Source organism: Adelges cooleyi, unplaced genomic scaffold (genome assembly GCF_023614345.1).
Source record: "Adelges cooleyi isolate 19-005CV unplaced genomic scaffold, UGA_ACOO_1.1 ACOO_flye_CR_arks_rails_tigmint_CR_PRNA_376, whole genome shotgun sequence".
NCBI classification, from domain to species: Eukaryota; Metazoa; Arthropoda; class Insecta; order Hemiptera; family Adelgidae; genus Adelges; species Adelges cooleyi.
This window is the reverse complement of record NW_026096053.1, coordinates 82,552-102,438: the sequence shown is the minus strand read 5'-3', so window position 1 is coordinate 102,438 and position 19,887 is coordinate 82,552. Positions and strand designations below refer to the sequence as shown.

Here is a 19,887-nt window from a genome sequence, read left to right as displayed (position 1 = left end):
AACGGTGACTTAGGTATTCCATACCTTGAATAAGCGGTTCAATTAAAATACAATCATTTAATTAGTGACACGTTGTATAATTTCATTTTAAAACTGTCTTTTTTAAATTTTCTTCTTTTTGCCATTAACTATAAGCTAATACAAGTGGTTGTTTAAACTAAATAAACATACTCTCTGCGGGATACTGCTACACTGTTGGGAGATGGGACACACGTGTAACAAACAAATGTTCAATATTGTAAAAGAAAAAACGGCGAATAATGTTTGTTGTAAAATTTATTATTATAATTTTTTTAGTCATCATTGTAAGTTGTGCGCATGAGAAAAAATAAACGCGCCCTTCCTACTTTTCAAACGTTGTGGGAATCGTCATTGGCAGTGTAAACGTTTATTTTGCACACAATATACACCGTTCAGTCGTCAGTTCAAAACGATCTACACACACCCGTTACAGCAAAAGTATACTTGTCTGTTTTAAGTTTTTTTTGTGTAATTACCCTAAACGTACATACACTATGTCTGGACGCCCCATGCTGTGGCAGGTAAGATACAAATCTGCTAAGAAAATTATATTTTACACTTGCACAATGTACGTTTAGCTGAATTTCGACATGGCCGATTTATGGTTAAAAAAAAAAATGAGGCAGACCAATGAATAAAATAGTTTAGAATGCAATTAAAAACCGTAAAAAATTGGCGCTTAATATTTAAAAAAAAAAAAAAACACCATTGCCGTTGTTCGGTTTGGAAGTTGAAAACGTGAAAACAGTGTCTCCAGTTATGATAATTATTAAATTAGTTTTTTCATTTGTTTCTTTAAGTATGGAAAAATAACAGGGTGATTCCACCAGTGAAATCAACACAAAATTTGTTAGCTATTTTTATATGTATAAAAAAATAAAAAAAGCAAATTTTGGCCTCCCAAATGTATTTTTGTGTGCTTTACTATTAATATACAATCTTCACATTTTCATTGTAATTATGAAAGGCAGTTAGATAGAATGTTTTTGGAAATCTTTTACTTGATTTACGACATGGCACTATTCAGTTGTTTTTTAATTAATTTTTTTGTTTTAAGCTCTTCTCACTGACAATAATACATTTTGAAATTTTGGCACGATAAATAATAGAGTGATATAGTTATAGTAAGATTTTTTTTTTAAGATCAGTTTTTATTTTATATTTTATTTAGAATATTTTAATTGATTTTATTATTATTGAAATGGGTTGATAATATAATTTTTCAATATCGAAATGAGTGATTTTTAATTGTGGGGAAAAGATATAATTTATAGATTTAGATAAAGAGATTTTCGAAAAAAAAATTATTTCAATATTTCGGAATAACTGTTAAAATATTGACATATTTGTGACCAAAAGGTTAAGCTTAAATGTGTTAACCACGGTCAGTTTACAACAATGTCAAAAATAATAATATTGAGGTTATATTATAAGAATTATTCTCTATTATCAAGCCTTCACTTGTTTAGTAGTTTCTCTAGAAATACAGGGTGATCCAACGTGAACGTAAGACACTCATTTTCTTTGAAAATATGAATATTTAGAGAATGTTTTTCCCCAAAACTTTTAGGTACATATTTTTCAATATTTTGAAAATTTTTACTACCAATCCTTATAAGCCAAAAAGGGGGATTTTTGGTTTTTTTAAACGGCAACATATGTTTTTAATTACATAAACTTGTAGACCAAATAATTAAAAAATATGTTAGTGTTTAAATTTTTATTTATTTGTTCACTTATTATGATTTTATAAAGATTTGATTTTTTGACTGGATTTTCTTAATATTTTCAATCGTGACTTCCTAGTTGTTAGAATGTTATCGCCAATTGGACAATGCAAATACAAATATGAATTTTATGTACTACCGGTTTTGGAAAACCGAAGAAATATGATGATTGTTAAAAGGAAATGTATCTTTACAAAGTCATAGCTATAATGAACAGATAAATGAAAATAATAAATACAAACGCTAACATATTTTTTTATTTTTTGTCTACAAACTTAGGTAATTAAAAAAACATATTGCCATTTAAAAAACCAAAAATCCCCCTATTTGGTTTATAGAGATAGAATTTTTTATTTTCATTTATCAAATCTTTATAAAATCATTACAAATGAACAAATAAATGAAAACTCAAACGCTAACATATTTTTTAATTTTTTGTCTACAAATTTATGTAGTTAAAAATATATATTGCCATTCAAAAAAACCAAAAATCACCCTTTTTGGCTTATAAGGATTGGTGATAAAAAATTTCAAAATATTGGAAAATGTAGTAAAATATATACCTAAAAGTTTAGAAAATTTTTTTTTTCAAAATATTCATATTTTTAGAGAAAACGAGTGTCTTACGTTAGTTGGATCACTCTGTATATATTTCTGTGTTTATAATTAACATGAAGTGTAAGGTCGAGATATTATGTGATAGCTTTATTCGACCGTCATGTTTTTTCATGTAACACAAATTAATTAAAATGAAAATATATATATAAAAAAAAAACTTGCAGCTACGTCAACTTGGTGAGCCCATAAAGAAAGGGATAATTTTGAGTGTAATATACCCTTGATCTAAATATAAAGTATATGTTGAACTTTTATTTTTGATACAGTTCAAGGCGAAGATAAATTAGCAAAGAGTTATAATTAGTTTCCTCGTTTTCTTATTCTAAACATCGGTTTCCCCTATTTTCTTTGTTTCAAAGTAACACGTCGTAGAAATATAAATAAATACTAAAATACAAATAGTTAAATAGGTACTTAAAGATAGACAACGTGCTTTATGTTAAACATATACCACCAGGGGATTTAGAATAATTATAGCGACATTTTCTAAACGTTTAGTCTATCGTGTATTAGATGGAATATCTAATAATATAAGAGAATCAGTTAATGCAAAAATCAAAGGGGCCTAAATATTTGGTCAGGTCAGGTTAGGTATAACATTAGGCCTTAATTTCGAATAAACGAACATTATAAAATGTTTGTTTATTACAAAAAAAAAAAAAAATAATAATAACATTTTAAACGCTTTAAAAGCTTCGAGAAATTGTTTAAAATTTTAAAAATAATTTTTTTTGTCCAGTGATTAAATGTGTCGAAAATGCATTTCACAAAATGTTCTCAAATAAAGTAGTTGGAAATATTTTCATTGAGATGAAACCTTTTATTTTATTTATTAAGAAACTTCCCAGCGATATAATAATTGCTAAAAAACATGAGTAGATGTAGATATTGAACATATTATTAATTGTAGTGAATTATTATTATTCGAAACGTTTGAGGGTATTTCGGTCCACTTTCGGATTTATTTATTCGGTAATTAATAATAATCGACTATTTGGGTCAAACTTGTCAGCTAAGAAATTTCACGAAGCCTATGATCGGTTTTAACAAAATAATCAAGTCTATACCGGTGTTTACCGCAATAATTGGCCGGTCGCCAAAGAACATAAAATGTATTTATCGCGAGGGCGGCGTTTGTTATTTTATAAAAAGATTTCCAAAATAGAATTTGGAGATTATTCAAAAATTGAGTGTATCATAGCTATGACGAATACCGCCTCCGTCTGAGTTATTTGATCGTATGATATACATATGTTATAATTAAACACTAACAAAACGTGTCGGTTTTAAAAAAAAAACAACAAAGGGTTGTGCAGGTTTTTTTTTAGAATTTTTTATCAACATATAGTAAATCAGCAGGCACCAGTTGATCGTATTTTATATAAATAAAAAAAAAAACATGTTTACAATGTGTGTATTATCCTGACAATGCCAAAATGTGACCGCTGAATGTCAATCACCTTAGTACACTAAACTTGTTGATGTGAAACAAGACCAAACATGGTAGTCATCGATAAGTAGATTTTTTTTTTTTTTAGAGAGGTCATGACACACATAATTCAATCGATACAGCCTCGGTACAGACAGTATCAAGGATTTTTCAAATTTTAGTCACTATAGTATTCAATTTGTTAGATTTTTAAAAAAGCTTAACTATCTTTATTGGAGTCATTATGTAAACTTTGTACATCGTATTTGGATTCGATACGTTTTTGAAGGCCTCAAAGACATTATTTTTATAACACCATATAAAATGAATAGGCTTATTTATTGTTTTTCTGATAAAAATAACTTTTCAGTTATTATTCAATATCAACATTCAACCTCTATAAAATAATGAACTTCATAAAAGTAAAAGGGTTCCATGTGAAATCAACACAACAGGTCTCACTTATACTTAAATTTTAGCTATAACTTGGAGATTTATCTTCGAAAAAAAATATAACTGAACACAGTTATGCCTCCCTAAGTACAACCTTAATACATTACTTTTAATTTAATTTCACAATATGAATTACATTTTAATTCATATTCATAATTTTAGAGGTTACAAATTTTACCCCTCTATACTCTCAGTATGGCCTAAAGACTGGGTTAAAATTTTGAGATGTATTTATCACAATAAAAGCATACACATAATCAGTGTTAGAGAATGACAGTTTATTTAATCATGGCTATACTCTAGTATTTGTTCCTTAAGGGATGGAGTTAATTTTTTGAAAAATATATTTATGAAATTGTGCGAACCACTAACCGTACAAGTATAAAACAGTCTAATATAAACCGAGATGAAATCCTAAATCTGAGATCAAACATAGTGTCTTAAGGTTTTGTATTTGGAATTCTTCGAGCTGTAAATATGTTTGTAATGACATCATCAATTTTATACAGAGGCGCAATTCCGCTAAAATGAGTGGTGGCTAGATTAGGTTAGGTTTGGCTAAGTTTGGTTAGGTTAAGTACCAGTTGCTCAAGCACTATTAATATTATCAACTCTCCTCTCCGTACCAATGATGGTATAAAATGCATACAATTTTGAGGGTGGTAAAAACACAGAAACATCTCCCTCCCCAAATGGGGTTATACTTACTAATTAGATAAACGCATCTGTTGTAGGTTGCCGGTAGAAGAGACCCGGAACAAGAACTGGAAGCACGACAATGGATCGAAGCCGTGACCGGTGAAAAGTTCCCTGCCGGTGATTTTCAATTTTTTTGATATTATTATGTTACATAGTACATACTCACATTCCTTGATACTAATTATATGACTTGATTAACCTCACTATGTACAGGTGTATCGTACGAGCATTCCCTTAGAGACGGCATCTTGTTATGTAAACTGATGAACAAACTAGCACCAGGATGCATACACAAAATTAACACATCGGGCGGCGATTACAAGATGATGGACAACATTAACCAGTGAGTACAGTAATATTAAATGTATAAATAACAAAACCGGTACGATTTAACATATTTTAAACACTTTTGGGAAAATAGAGTATACCTTAAATAAGTTTTATGGTTTGGTTAGGTTTGGTTTGGTTTGGTTAGGTTAGGTTTGGTTAGGTTTGGTTAGGTTTGGTTAGGTTTGGTTAGGTTTGGTTAGGTTTGGTTAGGTTAGATCACGTCCTAAATACAAACAAAAGATAAATCGGGGTTGCTAATGGGTTTTTCTGGTTGTGTAGGCCTTTAACGCTCAAGTGTAATGTGATTTTTGTGTAGATTTCAAAAGGCTTGTATCGAATACGGAGTGCCGGACGTGGACTTGTTCCAGACGGTTGACTTGTGGGAACAGAAGAACATCTGCAGGGTGACCATGACCATATTCGCCATCGGCAGAACGGTAAGTCCTGCGCCATGTCCAGGCACACCGGGTCCGTCGTATAGTACCTAATGGCAAATTTTATTTTCCGGTCCGTTTGGGGCTACACAGGCGTACAAACACTTGGAGTGGAGGGGTCCGTCTTTGGGCCCTAGGCCTTCGGAAGAGAACAAACGCGACTGGACGGAAGACCAGCTGAGGGCCGGAGAGGGTATCATCGGACTGCAAGCGGGCCAAAACAAAGGTGCCACGCAGGCCGGACAAAACTTTGGGGCTAGCAGGAAAATCTTGCTGGGAAAATAACATTTCGGTTGTAACAAACGTACACATAATATATTTTCTTATTTACTTGTGTTCGCTAAACTTAATAAAATTATAATCTAACAACATTATACTACTAGTTTAGAGCGACTATTTGTGTTTTATTTATAATTCGAGATAAAACATAATAATTGTGTTACTAGTAAAAAGTATTATAAGCCACCGAAAACAGCGTTCACGACCGAATACAACATTTGTCCAACACACTCCAATATATTACTATTATCGCACAACACAATATTGTTAAAACATCTAAAAATGTTCATAATATAATATTATTAAAAAAATAAACTGTATAAATATCGTATGGGAAATTAGTGAGTTTTCAAAACTGATTCTAAGCGGCGCCTCTACAAAGAGAATATACCTAATATTGTCTACACCTTATATGGATTTAAATTTATAACAAAAAATTGTGACGATCAAGTACAACTATATTTGGACTTAACAACGTAGAATTTATTCATTCAAACCACTTTTGAAAATAATAAATATACAATTCAAAGGTGTGCAAATAACGACATAATATTATTAAGGTAAGTGCACGTTGAAAAATAATTTAATGCAATTGTTTTTATTTACTGTTGTTTTTTTCACTGAAATTAGTGCTTAAAATATATGAAAAATACTATTTTTTTAAAAAACATTAAAATATTATAAACTATATTACATATTATATCTATGTATAATATCTTCTAGGTATTTTTTTTTTTTTTAATTTTATTAAGCTGAAAAAAAATTGCAATTGCTATTGCTTTTTTTTTATACATAATATATTCTAATAATACTATAATTTTATAATCATTTAATAATAACGTTATACGTGTAAGATAAGACATTGACACGGTTTAGTGACAGTAAAATCGAACGTAATAATATTATAATGTCAAATAATATAACAAATTGACTAGCCAAACGCAAAAAGCACCAAAAATTGGTTTTCTAAAATTGGCACATTAATTCTATTAAACATTATTTGAGCACGTTTATATAATATTATATTTGTGGGTACTTAATAATTGGAAATGGCAAATAAAAAGGCGGATTACAACACTAAGGTAACGTCAACTGTGAAACGCGAATCGATTGATTGTCACTCAATGAAAAAAAAACAGATAAAAGTAAGAGATAGTAAAAGATATTATACATCATTACTAGACATCTTCAACATAATTATAATTAAATTGTTTAAAGATTATTACGTTTACTAAAGCTTTTGAAAATTAATTTTTATAGAGTCGCGTTAATTTAAGTGTTTTAATAAGTTAATAATTTTTGTAAGCAGTGGACAATTATAAACAAATAAAATATTTCTATAATTTTACCCATTATAGATGTTAAAAATTAGAATCTGATGTAATAATGCTTTTAGATTTTATTGGTGGATATTTTTTTTAATAAAAATGAGTAAGTTTTATGGTTGAGGGTCAGTTTAAAATTGTTTGTTAAACATTTTTCTGTATGATCAAAATCTGTTGACTTATTATATTGACTGATAAGAGATAAGGAGGGGTGGTACGATTGTAGGAGTGGGCATAAAACATAATAGTCATGATTTATTATATGTTTCTCCTCGAGGAGGAGGACATATTTTTACCCAATTCTGGGCAAAAGAGAACCGTATATGTACAAAATGTACACAAACGCGAAAGAGTAATTTTTAGGATTTTTTTAAACGACAATTACAAAAGGATTAGTTTTTTTTTTTTTTTGGAGCATTTTTTAAAACGACATTCGATGTGATTATTTTTTGTTGAATTTTTCGCCGTTGATTTTTTTGTTTTTTACGGCATCCAGAACTAGGTCGGGCGCCGTCGGTTTGGCCGTTGTGGCCGTGGCCGTCGGTTTGGCCATTGTGGGCTTGGCCGCTGTTGTGGACATTACGGTCGGAGACGTGGCCGTCGACGGTTTGGCCGTCGTGGACGACGCGACCACCTTGTTGGCGGCCGTACTGGACTTGGGCGTCGATGGCGAAGTGGTGGACGGCGCGACGGCGCGTTGGGTGGTGGCCGCGGTCTTGGACGGAGCCATAGTGGTCGTACCAGGCGCAATGGTCGTCTTGGACGATGTCGCAGTGGTCGTACCAGGCGCAACGGTGGTCTTGGACGCCGCCGCAGTGGTCGTCGGCTTCGCCGTGGAGCTTGGCCCTTGCTTGTTGTTCCTCGCTGCGGTATTGGAATGGGCCGTTTTCGACGATATGGCCGCAGTTTCGGAGTTACCCTTGTTGTTGTCGTTGGGAGGTCCGGCGTCTGGTGACTCGGAATTGTTTCCGTCGGACCGGTGCTTGGAGTTGGAGTCTTGTTCTTTGGCACTGTTCTTTTTGGGCTTTTTCATGTTTCTCACGACGTTTCCGGTTGATTTTACTGGGGCCCGTTTGGACTTCATCGGTATCGTGGCGATCATTGGCTTCCTCGGCGCTTCTACGTTGGCCCTAGTCGACAATTGTTCTTTAGCCGTGGTCGGTTCTTCTACGTTAGCCGTTGTCGGTTCGTTTACGTTTGCCGTTATCATTTCTTTTACGTTAGCCGCTGTCGATTCTTTTACGTTAGCCGTCGTCTGTTCTGTTACGGTAGCCGTAGGTAATGCTTTTACGTCGGCCGTTGTCTGTTCTGCTACGTTAGCCGTAGTTGATGCTTTTACGTTGGCCGTCGAAGATAAGATTTTAGTCGTCGACGTAGGCGGTTTTGCAGTTGTAGGAATGACAGTAGTAGTCTTCGGTGCCAATTTGGACAGTGTCGATTCGCAACGGTTGTTGCATTTGCACGGATTTTCGTTTTCAACAGCAGGCAAACCTGTGTTAAATAAATGAAATAATATTACTCAAAAAGTCCATTGAGGTCTCAATCTTTGTGGTCTGATAGCTTTATCACATTTTTTTTTTCATACAACACATAATTTTTTACGTTTATTGACATTCCTCGACCGCATTTCTACTTCTTATCTTATTTTTTCACTATCGTTCAAACGCAATAGTTTAAATTTACACTCAATCACAACTAATACGTATTATACCATTCTACTTTATGCAGACACACTTCAGTCTGGTTGAGGACATAATTTATAATTTTTTTACTTTTAAGTTCCACTAAATTCACATTAGCTACAAACATGATATACCAAGGCATCGCCATTTTGACATTGAATACAAGTGTCTTACTATTGGTGTCGTTGGTTATCCAGTCGGCCATTTGTAAATCGGTCAATCCTTCGGCCAACGGGTTTTGCTCTTCGTCCACGTGGAACAATTTGTACGCACTCTGATCCGGCTTAGAAACAACGTAGACCTTCGCCAAGGCCGGCCGTAATCCAGTGACTTTCTGGACGTTCTTTGCCGTATAAGACACGCATACGATACAGCCTTTGGTCACCTGTTAATCACAAGACGATTATACCGATCGGTTAGGTCTACTAGTATAGCTGTTGTGGTTATATTGGATTGACGAGTGGGCGTACCTTCGAGAAGACAAACCAAACGCGATTCGAGTGTGAACCGTGATGGACGTCCGGCAGGCTGGAGTAGGATATTCGCTCGAAATAGAAACCAGAAAACAGTTTTACCTCCAACCTCACCGCGTCTTCCGACTCGTTATTCATTCTATACGTTTGATTAAAAGGAAACCATTACTATTGTAAAACAAAAATACCTTTTGGTTGTGGGAAAAATACCTGAAGCACGTTTGAAGTCTCAGAGTGGTCGAATGGCCGTAGGTCTCGTCTGTAAAACCTTTACTCGGTTGAATGACGTCGGTGACCGCTGACCAAAGATCAAATAGCTTGTTGTCGTTTTCCGCCGTAATGTATGTGGAATAAAGGACTCGGCCCTGAATTGTAGAGCACCCAGCTCCTGTGGCGTAGACGAAAACTTTGGTAGGAAGCGACGGCAAATGCAAGTACTGTGACTTGGTGCTTGGATCGAATTCCAGAGTGTCGGTTAACTCCATTCCAGACGTGGCTAGCGAAACAGTTAGTTTCCGATGGGGGTCCGATCCGATTTTGTCGAACATGGCAAAAGCTTTGACGGCCAAATACGCCAACTGAAAGCGCGATCAAGATATAGTCAAAGTCATTGGTGTGATTTCAACAAATAAAAAAAAATTGTCCGCATACTTCTGGATGAGTGTCCAACACCTTTGTTCTGTAGTACAGGTAACGGACTATGGGTTCGGATGTTTTCAAGTCACGTTTCGCCGAATATATCATCAAACAGTACAACGAAGCTTTGAACTCGTCAATCGAAACTGAAAGCAAAAAAAAAAAAAAAACATGACATTTTCAATATCCTACACCAATCGAAATGACCTAGTTAGGTTGGTTCGCTCACTGTTGTTTCCTTTATTCTGAGGGACTACTTCGTCGTACCAATCGGACGTCGAGTGCACTTTAGGCCAACCGAATTCACTCTCCTGGTTCGTCGATAATGATTGCAGTTTTGTCAACGCTTTCGCTGTGAGCTTACTGTTGGCCATCATTAACGCGTAACTGGCCAGGGCCAGCGGATATGGTTTGACGATTTCATCCAAACGTTGTTCGACCAATGACTTACTATGATTGGCGATTTTCGTGTCGGTCTGTTCCAAGTAAAAACGTAATGGTTAATAAGAATAAAATACGAGTTTTAATTAAATTAAGACGTCTACTTCAGATTCCACGCCCAACTCCATTAAGGTGGCCAAAGTGTCGCAAGCGGCAATGATTTGGTTGGTTTTCAAATCGGTTTTGGCCACAACGGTGGAAAAATCATCCAAAGTTTGTTTTTGTATCCAATTTTTCAACCCGTCAATCAGTTGAGGGTCGACGCCAACGTGAGACTGACTTCTCCATAAAATTTCAAGCACGCGAACATTGCACCTGCAAACAGTCATTGGCCAGGTCATGTTTGTTCCCTCTAATATTCCATCTTTCATAACACCTCTCATTGCCTCTCGCCTCATCTCTTCCTCATCAACACGACCGAACCATCTCAGCCTATTCTCTCTCATTTTCTCCACAACTGATACAACTCCTAGACTTCCCCTTATGTATTAATTTCTTATTCTATCTTCCCTAGTCATTCCACTCATGCATTTTAACATTCTCATCTCCGCTACACTCATTATCTGTTCAGTTCTCTTATTTATCGCCCAACATTCCGACCCTATAAAATTTAACTTTCAATCTTATAGGCATCCTCCAGTCACACAAAACACCCGACGCTCCCCTCCACTTCATCCATTCACAATTTATTCTATTTTTCACATCCTTCTCGTACCCACCATTTTTTTTGTGCCACCGATCTAAGTACTTAAACCTATCGACTTCACACATTTCATTATCACCCATCTGCATTACCTGTCTTACCCTATAACTTTCTCCAAACTTGGTAGTTAATTAACTAAACGCCTGCTATTATGTTAATTACTTACCAATAGCATGGAATGTTCGGATGATCTCCAAAAGACCCATCGACGTTTTGGTATGAGAGCAGTACGGGTATGGTTTTCGACAGGAGATTCGCCAATGAGTTTTCTTCGGTGCCGTTGTTGTTGTGCTCCGAAGTCAGTAGTGGAGTGAACGTTGTGAGGAACGAAACCAAGCTAAACAAACATTATACACGTTTCAAATAATATATAAGCGCGTTGCTAATGCGTTTGATGCGCAATACCTTGTGGACAATTTCGGTTGATTTTGCACAAAGAACGGGAAATTGAGTCCTCCGGTGACGACCAACGTACCGGTCTCGGATCCAGATATTACCGAATTCGGGGTTTCCAAGTGTAACACTTGAGAAAAACCAGCCTCATTGTTGTAGTTCCAGACTCTGAATTGCCCAGTAGTTCCCACGACGGTCGCAAAACCTATATGGTTCACTTTGATTTTTTTGTCCATATTCCATTTCAGCAACGGGTACTGGTGGATCTCTTGGCCGTAACCAAAAGCCAACACTCCTTTTTCCCAACTGATCCAAAACGTGCGAGGTTCTTCTTCGGATAGGATTCCAGGCGTGTTGCGGCTTGTTAGGTGAACGCCGTTTCCTTGAGAAATTATTAAAAACAATCAAACAACGTGCAGAATGCTTAGGAAATGATCAAGTTGGGTATTTACCGTGTTTTCCTCGACCGATCCACGAGATGGTATTGTCCAAATCGCCCAGGACGATTTGATACATCATGGTGGTGGGTTTGCGCTCTTGACTCAATAGGATGTGAGCGCTTTTCTTCGCGTGGATTTCAAACACAATCCCATCTCGGTTCTTAGGCGCCGTCACATGTTGATAACGGAAATCCGACGTCGTCGACACGACAAGTTGTTCTACACGTGGTTAAGGTTAGCATTCGTGTCTTAAAATAGTACAAAAATGTTAGGTGACTATTGATTACCATTGGCGCAAAAATATGCGCTGTCGGTAGTCTGACGTTGGACTCCTTCGGGATGCACGTTGATCGATACGGACTTGACGACAACGCTGGCAGACGAATTGTTCAAAATGTCTGATTCGTCCGTCTTGCGGCTGTCGTCGACCGAGTGGCATTTTTCACTCACGAATCCAGAAATGTCAACTAAGAAATGTCAGTAATAATATTGAAATAAGCCGGCAAAAAACACTTGAATCGCGTGTTGGGGGCATACCGGTTAAATTTTTTACGCCTTCTTTTAGCGCAGTAATTCTGACGATCAACGACGTTGCACCATAAGCTCCCAATCTCATTTTTTCCGCCACGAAGGGTTGATTTGAACTGCTGAACACTGCCCCTTCGGTCAACGAGAGCAGTGCGTTCACCTGTCGACATGCGTTTAGAAGGTTTTTTTAGGTTAGGTTAGGTTTAAGATAAGTTCAGTAGATAAGAAAACTATCAATTGAACAGAGAATGAGTATAACGGAGATGAGAATGTCAAGATGGATGAATGGAGTGACTAGGGAAGATGGAATAATAAATGAATGCATAAAGGTAGGGGTTGCATCAATTGTGGAGAAAATGAGATAGAATAGGCTGAGATGGTTCGGTCACGTTATGAGGAGATATGAGGCAGAGGCAGTGAGAGGTATTATGAAGATGAATGTAGAGGGAAAAGGAGGAAGAGGAATATCAAAGAAAAGATGGATGGGCGGAATAGAGAGTGATATGAGGATAGCTGGGATGTTTGAACGAGAAGATCGAGCTCTATGTAGGTGTAGGCCTATGGTGGCCGAGTCCATGTAGTTGGGAGTGTAAGGCGAAGATAAATGAGAAGAAGAAGGTTTCTTATACTACAACCAGTAAGCTGCAGTGTGAACAGAATAATAGAAAATACAATTCTCTGGTACCGATTATGCTGTTCACTGTTGAACGTCTTATAAAACAAAGTGTTTATTTAGTTTTAAGTGGTCACCTAACCTAACCTAACCTAACCGAGTACAGGGAATTGTATCGTCGGATAGGATACACTTACGTCCATACAAGAGTTGACGTTGTTGGCGACGTAGATGTCGGTTTGCACAGTCTCGCCAACGTTTATGTCGACGGGAGTGCGAATATCCACTTCCAAAGTGCTGGTGACCTTAACGTCTATCGTGTCAGTGATTTTCAAACCAGAATTTCCGACAGTCAACATGCGCAATTTCCAATGACCGGCTTTGGGCGGTGCTTGTATGCTGATTCCATTTTTCACAATGTCACCTCTGTTAAAAATCGATATGATTAATCAATTAATGTCGTGTACCTATAAAACTGGCGTTATGAAATGTTCAAGAAGTATACAAACTTAATAAGAAGCTAGTTAATTAGTTAAAAATGTTGTAGCTTTTGTAGCCAAGATTGACAGACTTGGGAAATTGTATAACGTGAAAATGTTTACTCACGTGAAGTTATCACATTTCCATATCCACAACTGCTCCATCGAAAACGTGTCCAAGAAACTATGATGTTTAGGGTACAGGTCACTCTGTCTGGAAGTGGTGACTTTGCCGTCTGAGCTTTTTTCCAAAAACAACAAGCCGGATTCCAGGAGATCCGTGTCGTCGTCGGTGTTTCTGTTGGTAAGAAGCCACAAAAAAAGAAATGTCTTATTATCCCCAATAAAATTTTGGAAACCGTCCAAACCCTGTTTCGACTAACCTGACCGGTGAATTGTTTTCCGTTCCTCTACCGCCGATCAAGCAAACCAGAGAGTTCTCTTCGGCCATTACGCTAACTTGAAGAACTTGTTCGGGGTACCAGTTGTTGTTTTTGTTATTTTTCAACATCATTTTCACCTAAAAACCGAAATCATTTAGCCGGCCTATCGGAAATGGTTATAGCTGTTATCATAGTTACCTTTGGATCGGTTTGTTTCACATTGAAGCTGATCACATCATTTATGGTTTCCCCGTCCTCGGTGGTGTAGTAAACCAACAAATGACTGGTTGGTGCCATAACAGAGTCAACGTTGAATCTGTAAAATAGATATATTTTAAATATATTTATCGGAGATGTCTCTTTTGGAATTGTGACCAAAAAAAAGACCTATTCTTTATAACATTATGTAGTTTATGTACGTACGTTAAATTGAACCGACAAATATCCACTTGATCCATGATTTTCGTCATCTGAACTTGAGGTTTGTACTTATGCCAGTATGTCACGTGACCTTCGGTGGTTACAACGTAATTTACATCACGATTACACGGACACGATGACAGCACCGCCACTTCAGCTTCCTCGTTCGCCTATGTATTCACAATAAAACAGATTTAACTGATAGAACTGCTAGCAGTGAAATTTTAAAATTGTAAAAAAAAAGCTGAGAAAAATAATTATCCTGTAAACATTTCCATTCGTTTGATCTTACCACTAATGTATGGTCTATTCCTTCGACCAACAAATAGCAATCCGAAGACGAGTTCCATTTCTGTATGAACTCTTTGGCCAACACGTAGTGTCCTTCTATTTCTTTTCCCTCGACAGAAACTAGTTCGGCCTGTATAATAATAGATAACGAATTAAATAACGAATACACCACATGTAACACTGAAATTGTAAGATTATTTTAAATCCTGCGCTTACCTGGAGCACAATAATTTCACTATCCGATAGTATAGCAGGCACAACGAATGTACCCTCTCCCTGCAGCATCTCGACGTCCTGGCTGTATATCGCAGTGGAGTTGTCGAACACCTTAACGCGAACGCGCAGGTTCTTTTCGGAGCTCATAGCTTCAACCTAAAAAAAACCCATAATATTGGTTAGAACACTTATCTATTAGGATGTGGATGAGTTGTGGTTGGTATTGTGACAAAGTAGAATTCCTGGATAGCTTATACGAGGACCTAACCTAACAGGAAATTCGCTGATTAAAAGAAAGTGCATTGTTTCATGATTTAATTCCAATATCATTCGTTCAAGTGAAAGATTGGATTTTTTACACATGATAATGTTTTTAGGCTGGGGTTCTTCAACCAAGACGTCTACAACAGTTCAACTGACCTTTCCGAGGAAGGGCAATCCGGGTTTATACTTGTGTCTCATTTCATGTCCAAAACGCAATTCGACAAAATGTTCCTCGGTAATGGTTTGTTCGCGTTTGGGCGGATCGTTCGCACCTCTGACGTTGCTGACGTTTACCACGGTTTTGAAGATTATCCCTTCGGTTTCCACCTCGACGGCCCACTCACCCACAGCTGCCAATTCCGACAGTGTAAAACTGAACGGGATCGAGTGACTGGTAGGCACATCGTCCCAGAGAGCCACTTTGGTGCCCCGGGGATTCTTTATGTACACGTCCATTGTGATGCCATCAGCCGTCCGAAGATCGTGGTCCAAAGGTAATAGCCAGAATTTAACTGTTTGTAAAAAATTGTTTTCATATATACAGTCACATAGGTTATATAATATGCACAGGGATGGAGAAATAATTAATTAAAAAAAAAAAAACTATGCCAAATAATGAATATTATATTAAAAATAAGTTTGACATTCTTTCCAAAATATAATACTGCTCATTTCATTAAAACACTATATTGTGTTTATATTTGCATACTTACAAAGCGTAAGTCAATTATTGTTTTCCTCCGCCTGAACCCTTATTTACAGAGCCTTTAATATTCTGAATAACTTAAAGGATTACGAGAATTTCGCTCTCCGTTTTGTATACTTTAGACAAATAGTCAACAGAGGTAATTTTGGAAGCGGGCCAAAAGAAAAGAAAGGGGACAAAAGATTAGTATGTGCGGATGAAGACAGGATTTCCGTAATGTTCTGGGGTAGAAACGTTTCGTAGTAGGGTAAAAAATATTTTTAGAGATTATCTTATTCATGTTGAATTTGGCGGCGAGATGTCGAGGCACAGAACAAAAAAAACCTAACGTTAAAATAAATTACATTAGTGATATTTCGTTGGAAATAATTCCATGATTATTCGTTAGGTTGTATTTTCTATTAACATAAGTCAAAATAAACGAAACGCTATCAACAAGCCCTCTCTACGTTATGAAAGTGCGAAATCTCAACAAAATGTAATTTGCTTTTCGTCAGGTCTAAATCCATCAATTTGTGTGGTAAAGTAGAGATAAGGAGTCGTTCCAAGAGGTTGCACTAAGGTCTCTTCGCACTCAATCAAAGCCCGATTGTCAGCTTAACTTACGGGAATGGACCTTAGAAATAACGGATTATTGTTTTTAGTTTTTCTACGACTGACACTTGAAATAAAAACCTAATCTAATTGGAATATATTTTGAACCCTTCCACAACAAACTCGACTAATATTGTCAGTAGTTGTACCTAACTTATCAGGCATATTATTTATATCTGAGACATGCAAATTTAAAAATCCCCTAACTCCTAAACTGTTGCACAAAAACTGTCATTGTTCGCAACAGCTGCAATTTTGTATTGGTTACGGCTACATGCATAGGATTTGATTTCCGACTTTAATCAAGTATTTTCCCATACTTACTGGTTTCTCCGGGTTTGTAAAACTTGCTGGAAGTTTGTACGACCACGTCACGCACTGAACCGACCAGACGAAGCTTGGACGTGGTCTGCAACGTACAATTGGCGTCGGTGTTATTGGCGCAGTTGGTTAACGTCTGAAGGTAACACGTGTCCGGCGTTTGCGTGGGAACCGTCAACGGGATGATACCGTCTCCTGTAATTAATACACACAAGAGTAAATACCCAATGCAATAATGCAGATGGGCGATGGTGAAGTGTGTTAGGTTGATAGGTACAAACAAACTGTGGGTATGAAAAAAAAAAAAATCTATTGAAGCTAATCTGATAATTAAGTTGACATTTCAATTTTAAAATGGTCCCCTACACACGACGATAAGGAATATTTATTTACTTGGTTCATTTAGTATAGTTTATTTAATAGGAAGTTTCCAATTGTTCGTTTGCCGACTGAAACGGGCAAGGGCAAGGTTAGGGGACTGTCAAGGAGATCAACCCGAGAGTGATTAATAAACTGCTAAGACGCGGGTCGGGGAGGTAATTGTAAAGCTTCGATGCGAGTGTCTCTTATGTGTTTTGACAAACTGGCAATGTGTAATTTTGTGACTGAAATACCTGAGCCAATCCACCGTGTGTGCGAGGCGCTTTTTGTCTCGCTAATTCCCTCTAGACCAAAGTCGTGAGCGCACAACCAAAACGCGCTTTAACCGTCGACGTCAAGGGGGTATCATTAATTTCGTTTGTCTTTGCGGTGTCAGTGTCTATATATAATACATAATATATCACGCGATACACGCTGTGTGTACTGTCGATCATTTCCCAACGTCTTATCGACTTACACTATTTTATGAACTTGTTTAACAGGGAGAAACACTTTAGGTTGTATATAATAATACTACAGTCTACCTAACCCGCGGGCTAGACCTTTAAATTTCTGTAGTTCAAAAAGTATTTAATATCCACAATAATTGGTTATTATTTCCACTGAATCATTCTGCTTTTCATAGGTCAATCGAATACGTATGTTGTTATTTGACTACCTTTTAAAATACTATTTTTTACTTGAATATAACATGTAATTTTCGTCCAATAAACCTAATAGGGGTTTTATTTGAAAAAATACAATAATGTCTATTATGTTTTAAATTATAGAAATACTGTGTTTTGCCATAGGTGAAATTTGGGTGAGGTTTGCACCCTTAGTTAAAAGTTAACAAACTACGGTTATGTTATTTTCTGTTAACTGGTGTAACCAATATCCGTATAGTGGCATGACTGGTCCCTAGGGGATGTTCAAAGCCTGTTTGTGTAGAATATAGACTTTGAGTTTAAAGTTGGGCTGTAACAATAATAATAATAATAATAATAATAACGGGTTTGCAACTTCCACGTTAGGTAAGGTTATCTTTTGTTCTATCGGTATTCAAAACGTACAACATAGATACTCGTATTGTGTGCTATAACGAATCATACAAATAATGTTACAATGTTTTGTTTGAGTACAATACTAAAACGGGTTAGCTAATCTAGCTAAGTATGGATTTTACCTTACATTTGTCTCTGTTGCCTGTAGTTATTGCGCATATAACAGTCAATAATAAAAATCGCCAACATTTCCTTTATGAAATGCGAAATAAGTTTTTAATGAAAATGGAAGTTCGTCTAATTAATGGAATTGTTAATTGTTTTTTGTATTATTGTTATTTAGAGAGAGGCGAAATGGCGTCAGCCGGTTTAACCATATACTCTTAAAAAATAATTTATTAAAACGCTTTGTAAATATAATACTTAATTGTCTTTTCAGCTGTCGCCCAAGACAAAGCCGACTGATCTAAATATGAATTATTCAGCTTTATATTGAATTTCGAAATAATGATTTATTATTAGAACTCGTTTCACTCTGGGAGTGTAAATTATTTCACCTCTGTATATTTTGAGATTAACATAAAATAACTCGGTAAAATAAACCAACCCCTTGTGATTAAGCATTATAGATGGCCAACAATTTGAAAGTGTGAAAGTGACTTCACATCTGTCTTGATCCGATTTGGCCAACTTTTTACTGTGCTAGTTTGCATAGTGTTTGAGTTTATTTAAGTCCACTATTGGATCAGTTAAATCACACTAGAGTTCTTTGAAGGATTTAACCGTCTGTAATAAGTCCCTATGTCTAGTGACTATATTTAATGACACGGTTTTCCTCGACCAGTCGCTTATGTTTCTTAGACCAACGTCAAACTGAAAAAAGAAATAGACAGGTTTGGGAAATTCGACCGGATCAGCTGCCGTCAGCTATCTTAATCTGGCCTGAACGACGTGGACGTATCAATTTCGTTAGAGAGTGACTTGTCTGGAAATCCAATTGACCTTTTACCGTACATTCGTCCCCCATTACAGGCCAATGGACCAATATGCTTAATATTATACGGAAATTCATGTGAGTATCGATATGGACGCCTTTACAAGGCTGCCTTTATGTAGATTCTCATTTGTAAGTCTGTAATCGTTCGGGCAAGAGGTTTTTTTTTGTTGATAAAATTTACTATTTATTTTACTGTTTATTAGTACATCCGATTCGATAAGGCTATTAAATTTTGATGATTTGTTACCTTCTAATTTTCAATAAAAAAAGTAGTACTAAAAAGTGCAAAAAAAAAAAAATAAATAATAAGAGATTCAAACATTGAAAATTGTTTAGTTGTATTATTTAGTCGATATTTCAACGCACTATTCTGATATACCGAAATTGTATGCATTTCAATAATGTGTTCGAGTTATTATAACTTTAGAATTTTTAATAGGCAGTTAGTTATAAGTCTTGTCAACAAAATTGCACATAGAAAAAACAGGGATAATCACCCTCCCCTGCCACAGTTTTTATTTTTATGAGTATAATTTAGGGGATGACGTGCAGTGTCTTCAAAAAGGTTATAGAAAAAATGCAGTCAATAATTTTCAAAAGGAATTAAAAAAAATACATTACAGTACAA

At 36.0% G+C, this 19,887-nt stretch overlaps 2 protein-coding genes across 2 annotated transcripts in view; one reads left to right on the top strand and one right to left on the bottom strand.

Annotated features, from left to right (window-relative positions):
- Positions 1 to 385: 385 nt before the first annotated feature.
- On the top strand, positions 386 to 6,098 carry LOC126840147 (muscle-specific protein 20-like). Its single transcript, XM_050575684.1, has 5 exons — positions 386 to 542; positions 4,983 to 5,064; positions 5,161 to 5,290; positions 5,594 to 5,714; positions 5,805 to 6,098. The coding sequence occupies exons 1-5, from the start codon at positions 516 to 518 to the stop codon at positions 5,994 to 5,996; spliced, it is 552 nt and encodes a 183-aa protein (XP_050431641.1). The 5' UTR covers positions 386 to 515; the 3' UTR covers positions 5,997 to 6,098.
- Positions 6,099 to 6,817: 719 nt separating this feature from the next.
- The window catches only part of LOC126840145 (C3 and PZP-like alpha-2-macroglobulin domain-containing protein 8), a 72,191-nt gene continuing 59,121 nt past the window's right edge, over positions 6,818 to 19,887 (bottom strand). The window contains exons 4-24 of the mRNA XM_050575682.1: positions 16,902 to 17,093; positions 15,434 to 15,789; positions 15,014 to 15,169; positions 14,799 to 14,927; positions 14,510 to 14,676; positions 14,285 to 14,402; positions 14,087 to 14,223; positions 13,831 to 14,001; positions 13,422 to 13,650; positions 12,621 to 12,771; positions 12,371 to 12,550; positions 12,096 to 12,302; positions 11,656 to 12,025; positions 11,417 to 11,587; positions 10,652 to 10,862; positions 10,336 to 10,582; positions 10,122 to 10,252; positions 9,681 to 10,048; positions 9,468 to 9,609; positions 9,172 to 9,382; positions 6,818 to 8,806 (exon numbers count right to left, since the gene is read on the bottom strand). Of these exons, the coding sequence (XP_050431639.1) occupies positions 7,758 to 8,806; positions 9,172 to 9,382; positions 9,468 to 9,609; positions 9,681 to 10,048; positions 10,122 to 10,252; positions 10,336 to 10,582; positions 10,652 to 10,862; positions 11,417 to 11,587; positions 11,656 to 12,025; positions 12,096 to 12,302; positions 12,371 to 12,550; positions 12,621 to 12,771; positions 13,422 to 13,650; positions 13,831 to 14,001; positions 14,087 to 14,223; positions 14,285 to 14,402; positions 14,510 to 14,676; positions 14,799 to 14,927; positions 15,014 to 15,169; positions 15,434 to 15,789; positions 16,902 to 17,093 (5,093 nt within the window). The 3' untranslated portion in view covers positions 6,818 to 7,757. The remainder of the gene's footprint in view (positions 8,807 to 9,171; positions 9,383 to 9,467; positions 9,610 to 9,680; positions 10,049 to 10,121; positions 10,253 to 10,335; positions 10,583 to 10,651; positions 10,863 to 11,416; positions 11,588 to 11,655; positions 12,026 to 12,095; positions 12,303 to 12,370; positions 12,551 to 12,620; positions 12,772 to 13,421; positions 13,651 to 13,830; positions 14,002 to 14,086; positions 14,224 to 14,284; positions 14,403 to 14,509; positions 14,677 to 14,798; positions 14,928 to 15,013; positions 15,170 to 15,433; positions 15,790 to 16,901; positions 17,094 to 19,887) is intronic.

Coding starts and splice junctions, on each gene's coding strand:
- LOC126840147 (XM_050575684.1), top strand. CDS start 516: ATGTCTGGACGCCCCATGCTGTGGCAG. Junction 543..4,982: donor GACGCCCCATGCTGTGGCAG/GTAAGATACAAA, acceptor CATCTGTTGTAG/GTTGCCGGTAGAAGAGACCC. Junction 5,065..5,160: donor CGGTGAAAAGTTCCCTGCCG/GTGATTTTCAAT, acceptor CACTATGTACAG/GTGTATCGTACGAGCATTCC.